The following is an 11734-nucleotide window of genomic DNA, read 5'->3' as shown; positions in this document are numbered from 1 at the left end:
GGTCCTTACAGTGGTGGTCAGTGGGAAGAATGCTTATATTATAGGTAGCCTATTGGTGTCAGTGATTACTTATCTAAGAGTAAATAAAATGCTCATTGCTCAAGAAATCCCCAGCAGCCTCTGCAAGAACCCCTAGTTGAGAAGGGCTGCTTTAAAGACTGCATTGGGCCTCCGCCTTTGAAAGGAGGTAAGAAGGCATTGAGGGAAGGGGGAAAGCTGTGAATAGGTTAACATGCAAGGTAGGTGGGGGCTGGGGAGTTTTTGTTCTGCATTTGTTTTGTGAACTGCTTGTTATTTACTGTTCCTGCCAGTTTCATGACTTGGATCACTCCTACACATGCATGTTATTACATGCAAGGTGATGATTTACTAATTACAATATTTGCTCAGTATACTGTCTGAGTCAGTAAATAAAGCTGTGGTCTAGCAGGTCCAGATCTGTGTCCACCCTACCTTCCCTGGAAGCTCCAGTACACATATCTTCTTAGATGCTCAAGCAGCTTTGGGATGCTCTTTAGACTTTAGGTGGGAATGAACTGGCATGTTGTTTGTGTTTTTTTGTTCTTTTGTGCTGTTGTGTTTTTTGTTTCTTTTTATTTTTGTATGAATCTGTCAAAAAAGGAATTTGAGATGCCATTTCTGACAATCGTTACAACATGCATGTTTCCAGTCTGTGACTCAAAGTATTAAAGCCAGGCAACCAGCATCTCTCTCTCTCTCTCTCTCTCTCTCTCTCTCTCTGCTTTCTCAGTCCCCAGTGGGGAGATTTCTTATAACTTCCTGTCGTGTGACCACATAGGAAGCGATATGAAATTCTAATCCTTAGTTGTGCTGCTTAACTCTAGACCAGAACTAGAAGTCTGACTGGAATTACCCTTTTCCTCCTACCAGTGGAGGGAAAATGTAAAACATTTCTTAAAAATAGAAGAAAAAAAAAAGAACTGCAGAGTTTGCATATTATCGGTTAGGTGAAGAATGTAGGAAAAACTAAGGTTGATGTAACTGTACTGGATAATCCTGTTCTACCCTTTCCCCCCACACATTCTCATAAGACGTAATGCAAGGCTGGAGGCAGTAAAGAGGCTGTTACCGGCATGCTTATTAAAACGATTAAGTAAGCCTAAATTACAACTTGATGTACATAAATAATAAATAATGACATTAGCGGGTAGATGTGTAAAGGTTTCTGGAACTGAAGATGATTTGATTTGATTTATTTTGACAATTTTACAGCACCATTTGCCCATTAATAGGTATTGCAAGTTATTGTGTGTAAGCAAAAAAAAAAGTGTGTGTGTGTATATATATGTATATATATATACTGATCAGCTATAACATTATGACCACATTTCTAATATTGAATAGGTTCCCCTTCTGCCACCAAAACTGAACTGTCCTGACCCGTCGAAGCATGGACTCCACTAGACATACCACTATAGGTATGCTATGGTATCTGGCAACAAGCTATCAGTTGCAGATCCTTTAGGTCTTGTGGGTTGTGAGGTGAGGCCTTCCATGGATCAGACTTTTTTTCCAGCATATCCCACAGATGCTCGATTGGATTGAGATCTGGAGAATTTGGAGGCCAAATCAACACCTCAAACTCGTCGTGTTCCTCAAACCATTCTTGAACCATTTTGGCAGTGTGGCAAGGCACATTATCCTGCTAAAAGAGGCCACTGCCATCACGGAATACCATTTCCATGAAGGGGTGTACTTGGTCAGCAACAATGTTTAGGTACATGTTACATGTGAAAGTAACATCCACATGAATGGCAGGACCCAAGGTTTCCCAGCAGAACATTGCACAAAACATCACACTGCCTCCATCGGCTTGCCTTCTTCCATTAGTGCATCCTGGTGCCATCTCTACCCCAGGTAAGCGACACACATGTACCCAGCCATCCATATGATGTAACAGAAAACATGACTCATTAGACCAGGCCACCTTCTTCCATTGCTACATGGTCCAGTTCTGATGCTTTTGGCGGTGGACACGGGTCAACATGGGCACCCTGAACAGTCTGTGGCTACGCAGCACCATACACAACAAACTGAGATGCACTGTGTGTTCAGATAACTTTCTATCGGAACCAGAAATTTGAGCTACAGTAGCTCTTAGCTTGGATCGGACTATGCAGGCCAGTCTTTGCTCCCCACATGCATCAATGGACCTTGGCCACCCATGACCCTGTCGTCAGTTCACCAGTTTTCTTTTCTTGGACCACTTTTAGCAGGTCCTGACCACTGTAGACCGGGAACATTCCACTAGAGCTGCAGTTTTGGAGTTGCTCTTACCCAGTCGTCAATTTGACCCTTATCGTAGTTACTCAAATCCTTACACTTGATCCTTTTTTTTTGCTTCCAACACATCAACTTCAGGGACACAATGTTCACTTGTTCATATATGCCACACACTTCCAGGCGCCATTGCAACTTCACCTCTCAGTGGTCATAATGTTATGGCTGATTGGTGTATATCTACAGTAACAAAAAGGCAAATGTATCAACCTGTGAATGTGTCCTTCATCAAATATTCATTGCAGGCGAGTCATTCTGGTACATATGTATTAAGTTACTGGGAATCAAAAATCACCTGTTCATTTTTTCACTAAACCTTCATATTAAAATCCATTGAAAGGCAGCACCAACGAAAGGCAGCCTTGTCCCTAAAAAAAAAAAAAAAAGTACAACTCCAGGCAAAAATAACAAGATGAAAAAAGAAAATGCTTCTTAAAAGCCCAGCTTTTGCTGCAATATTCCACTTCAATCCAGAGAGTTCCCCATGCGTTACCTTTTTTCTGCCACCAGATATCCCCAGTCTGATGGCCAGTCTCATTTAATCAGCTTACTCTGAGCCCAGGTTGCCATGGACCTGCCTCAGGCATCTGACTGGACAGTGAAAGGATAAGAAACATAGTGATAACCTCATCTCTCTGTCACTCTGCTTTCTCCTGCTATCAGCATGGTGTATGTTAGTGCATGAAATGATAAGCACCTTTGTGCTGCTTCTTCCTCTAACATGCCAGCCCTGCTGAACAGCGACTGCATGATGCTGGTACCAGGTCAGATTGAGGTACTGAACCTATTTGCATTTAAAACAATACATGTATGTAATAATTTAATTATGATTAAAGAGATGCATTAAAGTAGAACTAAAGCCAAAAACTTTTTTTAGTTATGGATAGATTAAGGGAGCGTTATAACCCATCAACTTTTTTTTTTTTTTCTTTTGTGTCCAATTGGGGAGATTTCCCTTTACTTCCTGTCAGATAGCCACAGAAAGCTATCGGACAGGAAGTGGAGAAAGTCCCTGGTGGTCAGCAGGTCACCAGAACTTGTGTCCCCAATGGAACAACAGTGTTTTGTTGTTAATGCAGACGGTTCTTATTTCAGAGTCTAATAAATAAATCAGAGCTCATTTTATATGTCTGTTCGATTCATTTAGCCTGTATTATCATTTTGGCTTCACTTTTTTTTTTCCAGTATGGCATTGTCCTGGATGCAGGCTCCTCCCACAGCGCTCTCTTCATCTACAAGTGGCCGGCGGATAAGGAGAATGACACCGGTATTGTCAGTCAGCACAGCATGTGTGATGTGAGCGGTAGGTAAAGGTCATGGAATCGAGCCTAAAGACATATAATAAATAAAAACATGAATATATATTTATTAATGTATCATTTTGTAACTCCTGACCGCATTGGTCTGAAATCCGGTTGCTGAAGTGCTCTTTATCTGACTTAAATTTACGCTGTGCATGTCAGAATTACCAAATCACCTTCCATTTCTGAATTTGAAAAAAGTGGCTCTTTCTTACCATGAATAATAAAATGCTCCTCTGGGTTCCTTCATATCACTTATATCCCAGGCAACAGATGACATCATCTCTGGCTACAGCAGGCTTTGTGGGAGTCTGACATCATTAGAGGCTGCAGGCAGTCTGTTGTTTTCTATCAGGCAGACTTTATCAGAGGGGAAGGAGGGTGGATCTGGTATCAAGCCAGGTTCTGCAGCATTGCACAGTGCTGTCAGTCTAATATTAGGAGCTCTATGACGGGTAAAATAACAGAGTGAGCTGAGGGAGAACTGTGTGTTTGCAGGGATCCCAACCTGAAATAAGTCATTTCAGGGAGGTGCCCTTCTGAAATGATGGCAGATAGCAAAGAAGCTATTGCTTCCCGTGCTATCTGCTGTTTTTTCTTTCTAGTATTCTGGTAGCTGCTGCCGTCAGAATAAAAGAAGGAAACAAAAAAAAGCAGAGAAATGAATAGCTAGGCTGCTATTGGCTAGCTATCTGTCAGTCAGCAGAGGGGGACCTGATGGAGAACTTCAGGTCTAACTCTGCTGGTTGACAGTAGCAGTGGGCGGGTTCAATAGCTAGTCTGCTATTGGCTATTGTAAATTGAAATAGCAATCTAGCTATTCATTCCTATGCCTTTTTTCTTTCTGACTGACGGTGGCCCCAATGTAAAATAATAAATAAAAAACAGTAGGGAAAGGTTTACTCTGCAGATTAAACCTTTCCGGGAGAAAATGTTTCTCTCCCGGGTGTCCGGGAGCCGCTACCTTTATAGCAGGAGACTCCTGGAACATTCGGGAGAGTTGAGATGTCTGTGTTTGGTAGTACTTAATTGCCAGCAGGCTGGGTGCAGGTTGTTGTCTCAGCTTTATTGCTTAAAGTGCAACTGAAGTTTTGAAACTGAAATTTCCGATAGAGTGTAGAGGGATTAGTACACATTAGATGTCCCCATTAGGTAGATTCACCCTCTCTATTTGTTCTGGTGACCATCAGTGGTGAAAGTGAAAGAAAATCTCAGATTTCGGGTTGTTATCAGAACAGCAATAGGTGGGAAATCTTCCAATGGGGACGTTGTATCTGGTGGTCATGCTGACCACCAGGGATTTCCATCACTCTGGAGAGATTTCCCCTCACTTCCTGTTGTAGCTATTGGACAGGAAGTGAAGGGATGTCACCCCAATGGGGCACAGGTGGCAAAAAGGCTGATGGGAGTTATAACCATCTCTTCCTCTGACCAAGCCTAACTAAAAAAAAAAAAATATGTTTTGGAGCAATGATGTCCAAATTACATGACTAGATGAACAGAATGATAGATCCTTTAGCACCTAAAACACTTTCTAGTATACAGTATTTATTTCAGCTTTGTGTTTAGCATTTTGCCTTAGGTTCAGCTTAAACACAATCCGCACCTAAGTCACATAACAAAGTCCCAGAGCATTTTTTAGAGGCAGGATCATTTATGGGCAGGTGAACGCTGTTTATCAGGTCCCCATTAGCAGTCGTACACCTGTATGAATTCAAATACAAACCTTGCATGGTCACTCTTTGTCAGCAGGTCGTAGCTGTCACCAGAGGGGTAGGGTACAGACGCAACATGGCTTCTAGTGACGTTTAGGGGTTCATTTATAAAAGTTCTGTGTGAGTATAGCCAGGCAGATGCTGTTCACACAGCTTAGCACCCCTACATGGTGCGGACAAGTGGGACAAGCATAGACGACTTATTCTGTATGTTCAGCTCCAGGGAAAGAAGCTGAATGTTTTATTGGGTATATAAAGAAACCCATGCACCTTTTGATCTTTATTTAATAGTTTTTTTGAAGTTCTTTGCCAGTGTTTCCCTTCATTTTTATTGTCCTCTGTTGCACTGATCTTTGTATATGTCTTACTCTGCACATAACTCTCCTTTCTCCAGAGAGGAGTGTGACAGCTGAGTTATGTCCTCATAACTTTATATACAAGGCCACCTTTTTTTTTTATGAAACCTCTGAAAATTCTTCCTCCCCAGCCAGAATCAAAGGTTCACATTTATGTTTTGGTTTGGTGAATCGGAAGGGTGTCATGCTCCAGGAATGTGCCCCACATAAAGTGCCTGTTGACCTATGGTATGTGTTTGTGATATATGGGTTGTCTTTGCAGGCCCTGGAATATCAAGCTACTGGATGACTCCTCCAGATGCGGCAAAGAGCTTGGAAAAATGTCTGAACCAGGCAGTGAAAGATGTCCCAGCTAGCAGACATGCGATCACCCCCCTATACCTGGGGGCCACTGCTGGCATGAGGCTGTTGAAGTATGTATGGGCTGATGACCACCTGTGTGTATAGTGAGAGGTTTTCTGTGTGTACTGACAGAACACCTTGTCACTGTGTATGTGAATCCTCCCAAGAGAAAAGTATACTGAGGGCTTATTCACTAAAAATATCATAACCCATCGCAACCCATCAGTTTCCATCTTCTAATAGCCAGAGTGGTATCATTTCTGATTGATTGCTGTTCAGAAATCCTTGACCAGATCTTAAAGGAAACCTGTATTGAGAAACATTGTAGGTTACTTTGGCTGACCCCTTTCTGAAAAGGCCACTTTCCTGGCTGTGTGTGACTTTTCATGCTATACATTGCTGATCAGTTATTGTCGTAATTTTTAAAGCTGCACCTGTATTGTTGACCTCCTGCTGAAAATGCTACACACCTTACTGTCGTTCTGGTCCAATGGTTTTCATACTTTTTCAGCCATTGGCCGCTATGTAGATTAGATGCTGACCGTCACTCCAACTTTATTTGTGGATGAGAAAGCCTTGAACACACTGGTTCAGCATGACAGCCAATCAAAAGTAGCATTTTCATAAGGAGGTCAAGCTCAGGTTTCCTTTCATTTGACCACAGTAATCAGGTTGCTATGGGTTTATGCAAATATCTTATTCATTTAACTCATTTATGTAATGCTGTGGCTGTTTTTAGACTGCATTTTTCTTTTTGGGGTAGGAACTACCCACATCAGTCCCTGCCCCCTACAAAGCATATAATGCAGTCTGATCTCCCCACCACGGTCATACCCTCACAGCATGCCCAACGTGGATGGAAGGTGATTAAACTCTTCTGGTCTTTTTCACTGACCTAAAGACACAACGGAAAGTGAGATGGAATCTCCAAAAATCCCCTCAGAGAGTTGTTACTGGAATAGGGATCCCCATTGGAAGATTTTCACCTTTTTATTCCTGTTCCTGTGTTAACTGTAAAAATACACTGCCTGGCCAAAAAAAACAAATCACCTCCTGGATTTAGTGTTATGATTTGTGGTTGCTTCAGTTGGTTAGGTCTAGGTTCAGCAGCGTTATGTCCTCAAAAGATGAGGTCAGCTGCCTATCTGATATTCTGAATGACCAGGTTTTTCCATCAATGTTTTTTTTCCTTCCCTGATGGCGCAGTAATATTTCAAGATGACAATGCCAGTGTTCATTGGGCTCAAATTGTGAAAGAGTGGTTCAGGGAGCATGAGACCTTATTTTCACACCTGGATTGGCCACCACAGAGACCAGACCTTAACCCCATTAAGAATCTTTGGGATGTGCTGGAGAAGATTTTACATAGTGGTCCGATTCTCCCATCATCACTACAAGACCTTGGTGAAAAAAGAATGCAACTCTGGATGGAAATATATATTGTGACAATGCAGAAGGTTATCAAAACCATGCCACGGTGAATGTGTGCTGTAATCAAAGGTAGAGGCGGTCCAACTAAATATTACAGTGTGACTTTTTTTTTTTTTTATAAATTCTTTATTTCAAACAAAATTTTTCCTTTTTTCACATACAAAACAAGTAAGCAACAAAAAAAATACAATACACAACATTTGCACCCAAGGGCCACGAGAGTGTACCGTACACAATCAGTACACAGTGTTATACGTCGCCCGCTCAGGGGCTGAGATAGGTCTTTCTCAGGCAGGTATAAACGAACAAACAAATAATGGGGGGGTTGGTGATCCGTCCAGATCCATTAGTTACAGAGATACCGTCCCACCTGGGGGTTGCTGCCAATCCCTCGGGGTTGGTGAGGGGGAGGGGGTCAGCGGACCAGGGTCTTCAGCATGTCACTGTGTTCGGGGAGTGGTGCGTAGATATGTTAACTGCTTGTTAAGTAGTGTGGAGCAGTTTGGTGGGGTCCCGGTATGTTAGGCTGGTATACAGGGGGGGTCGAAGATGGGGTGGGTACACCTCCCATTGGGAAGTTGGAAGGGAGGGCTAGACTAGGGTTCAGGTTGGTAGAGGGTATCAAGTGTCAGGGCCCTGACGTAGCTCCGTATAGGCCGGGGAGGAGAGAAAATCGATCCAGTAAAACCAAGTGGCTCTGAATTTAGCAGGAGTGTTGTTAAGGGAACTCGTGTGGTGTGTGACTCCGGGGTATTCCAGGGGCCAGTGTTCAGGTCAGGAGTTCAGGGCTCATTAGAAGATGGTGCCGGGCGCGATGTCCTAGGTCTACCTGTGGAGAGACTGCGTCGGCGTCGTCTTTGGGGCAGAGGGCGATTCTCAAAATCCAGGTCCGGGCCCAGCCAATCCGGGATCTCTACCGGCGGCACCTCCAGAAAAGAGAAGAGGTCACTGAGTTGGGCCGGGTGGCGCAGGATGAAGTTGCGTCCATTCCGACGGACGTTAAGGCTGAAGGGATAGCCCCAGGTGTAAAGGCCTCCGGCCCTTCGGATCTCAGAGAGAAGGGGTTGTAGCAGCCTCCTCATCTGGAGCGTGCGTCGGGACAAGTCCGGTAGGATGGTGACCTCCGCGCCGTCAAAGTGTATGGTGCCCTTCTGCCAGGCCTTGCGCAGGACGGCCTCTTTTTCCATAAAAAAATGAATGCGGCAAAGAATATCACGGGGCCTTGAGTCTCCGTCCGGTCGGGGGCCTCCCACACGGTGCACCCTATCGATTTCCAGGGGTGAGTCCGGGGCCTTGTCCAAGGCCGCGTTTGATTATGGCGATCACCGTTGGTCGGAGGTCCGCCGCTCCGGTGGCCTCCGGGAGCCCCCGGAGTTTAACATTGTTCCGCCGGGACCTGTTTTCTAGGTCATCGTGGGCTAGAAGCAGGGAGGAGATTTGCCGGTCATGAGAGGCCTGTCTCGCTTCCAGGTGGTCCAGTCGGTGGGTCAGGTGGGATTGATCTGTGGACAGGGTTGAGACTTTGGCTTCCAGATGGGTGACTGTTACGTGGATGCCGGCTATTTCCCGCCTCAGGGTGGTCTCCATATTTGTGACCATGACGGCCATGTCCTGCCTCGTGGGGAGAGACAGTAATATGTCGGAGATCTCGCTGTTGGAGAGGGATCGTGCGGCCCCCGAGGGCAACGGTGGGGAGGGAGAGAGCGGGAACACCGGCTCCTCGATCAAGCTGAGGGTAGGAGGTAAAGTTTGTGTCCGCGGCGATGCTGGGCCGCCAGGGGGCTGAGGTGTAATCGAGGCCGAGGCTCCGCTGCATGCACGCGTGGTGGAAGGCCCCGGGTCCTTACCCTGAGACGCTTGGGCCATGGCAGATTTGGAGGAGCTGCGCGTCGAGGCGGCTGGAGCAGTGAGGTATCGCTGCAGGGATGTCGGATGCCGCTCGGTGTTGCCGGTACGTGTTTTAGTCTTTGTCGACATCAAAAGCAGTGGTGTAGGATGATGAGATCAACTGTTAAGTCCCAGATAGTTGCAGAGCTCGAGCAAAACACGTCTTCACGCCGCCATAGCCAAGCCACGCCCGTGAACTCTTTTATCTGCTAAGTATTTATATTTCAGATGGGCATGTCTTGTGATCAGTGCAAAGACAATGTTCTCTGGAACCCAAAGCACACCTCCCTACCCCTTAGTTCCTCCGTCCTGAACTCAAGTGAATGAAGCTTGCACATCCACATGTACAGTGGCTGAGTTGACAAAATGATAGCTGCTGGCCCTGGTTCTACCCTTACCACCTTTTGCCCCATGGAAAACCAAACTGGACTGGGGAGGCATTGCGACATGATTAACCTAGTGCAATTTAGTCAAGTTTCCATTACCGTTTTCATATGCAAAAATGTTCTTCCATCTGGGAACTAAAGTAGGTTGTAATGCAACAAAAATGCTATTTTTTTTCTTCAGTTTGTCTCTTTTTAAAAAGGCCCTAGAATTAAATTTCTGGTAAAAATCTTCTGCCAGGCCTTGCGCAGGACGGCCTCTTTTTCCATAAAAAAATGAATGCGGCAAAGAATATCACGGGGCCTTGAGTCGCCATCCGGTCGGGGGCCTCCCACACGGTGCACCCTATCGATTTCCAGGGGTGAGTCCGGGGCCTTGTCCAAGGCCGCGTTGAGTATGGCGATCACCGTTGGTCGGAGGTCCGCCGCTCCGGTGGCCTCCGGGAGCCCCCGGAGTTTAACATTGTTCCGCCGGGACCTGTTTTCTAGGTCATCGTGGGCTAGAAGCAGGGAGGAGATTTGCCGGTCATGAGAGGCCTGTCTCGCTTCCAGGTGGTCCAGTCGGTGGGTCAGGTGGGATTGATCTGTGGACAGGGTTGAGACTTTGGCTTCCAGATGGGTGACTGTTACGTGGATGCCGGCTATTTCCCGCTTCAGGGTGGTCTCCATATTTGTGACCATGACGGCCATGTCCTGCCTCGTGGGGAGAGACAGTAATATGTCGGAGATCTCGCTGGTGGAGAGGGATCGTGCGGCTCCCGAGGGTAACGGTGGGGAGGGAGAGAGCGGGAACACCGGCTCCTCGATCAAGCTGAGGGTAGGAGGTAAAGTTTGTGTCCGCGGCGATGCTGGGCCGCCAGGGGGCTGAGGTGTAATCGAGGCCGAGGCTCCGCTGCATGCACGCGTGGTGGAAGGCCCCGGGTCCTTACCCTGAGACGCTTGGGCCATGGCAGATTTGGAGGAGCTGCGCGTCGAGGCGGCTGGAGCAGTGAGGTATCGCTGCAGGGATGTCGGATGCCGCTCGGTGTTGCCGGTACGTGTTTTAGTCTTTGTCGACATCAAAAGCAGTGGTGTAGGATGATGAGATCAACTGTTAAGTCCCAGATAGTTGCAGAGCTCGAGCAAAACACGTCTTCACGCCGCCATAGCCAAGCCACGCCCGTGTGACTTTTTTTTTGGCCAGACAGTGTAGTTGATTCCCAATCGCTTTCTGTCGGAGCAATAATGGTCAGCAGAATGAATAGAGAGGGTGAATCTCCTTAGCGTTCACATAGACCGCAATAAAGAATGTTACACCCAACCATAAAAGCTTTAGTCATACTTCTATTTTATTCAGATGAAAAAACAGATTGCTGAAGGGAAAAATACTGTTCAATGTGCCATTTACAGTATTTACTGCAATAGAATCAATATCTGCTGAGGTAGGGTTTTGCCACTTGGGGTAATTTCGATTGAGTTGTCTAACTTAGAACTAAATACAAGTCTTCACAATTTCTATATAGTTCAGTCATATATGTTGAATCTGTTGTTTCATCTGTAAATTCAGTATGGCCATCTCTAAGCTAGAACTTTCTGGCACGCTAGGAATGTAGTGGAATACGGTGAACAAAAATCGATTTAATAGTTAAATTCTAATATAAATTTTAGCTTTTTTATTTTCAAAATTTTTAAGTGAAGTCAGCAAGCTTCAACAGAGAAGATTGGGCTCTGTGCTTATCTGTATAAATGTGTTTGTTGCTGGGAAACATCTGCTTTGGAGACCACCCAAGGTCAGTCTATGCGCCGTCTTCCAACATGCCATACACGATCCCTCAACCGGCTTTATGTGTTTTGGCTGAGTGTTACTCTGTAGGGTTTAAAAGTTTGCCTTCAGCGTGGTCACTTGTCACTTGTAGGAGATAGTTTAAGAAAAGCACCAAGAAGTGGATTGGAAGAGTACCTGCTCCTTTGATGGACTTCAGGACAGAGACATGACATGATGTTATAATGCAGGCTGCAAAATCACTGCACAGTTCCTG

The 11734-nt window shown here is 45.5% G+C and overlaps 1 protein-coding gene across 1 annotated transcript in view; it reads left to right on the top strand.

The window, feature by feature from the left end:
• Positions 1-11734, top strand: part of ENTPD2 (ectonucleoside triphosphate diphosphohydrolase 2) — a 46832-nt gene that overhangs the window by 21655 nt on the left and 13443 nt on the right. The window contains exons 2-3 of the mRNA XM_018568699.1: positions 3487-3604; positions 5936-6086. Coding sequence (XP_018424201.1) covers positions 3487-3604; positions 5936-6086 — 269 coding nt within the window. The remainder of the gene's footprint in view (positions 1-3486; positions 3605-5935; positions 6087-11734) is intronic.

Source organism: Nanorana parkeri, unplaced genomic scaffold (genome assembly GCF_000935625.1).
Source record: "Nanorana parkeri isolate BGI_ZX_2015 unplaced genomic scaffold, ASM93562v1 scaffold1230, whole genome shotgun sequence".
NCBI lineage: Eukaryota > Metazoa > Chordata > Amphibia > Anura > Dicroglossidae > Nanorana > Nanorana parkeri.
The sequence above is the reverse complement of the archived record's forward strand: the minus strand, read 5'-3'. Positions and strand labels throughout refer to the sequence as shown.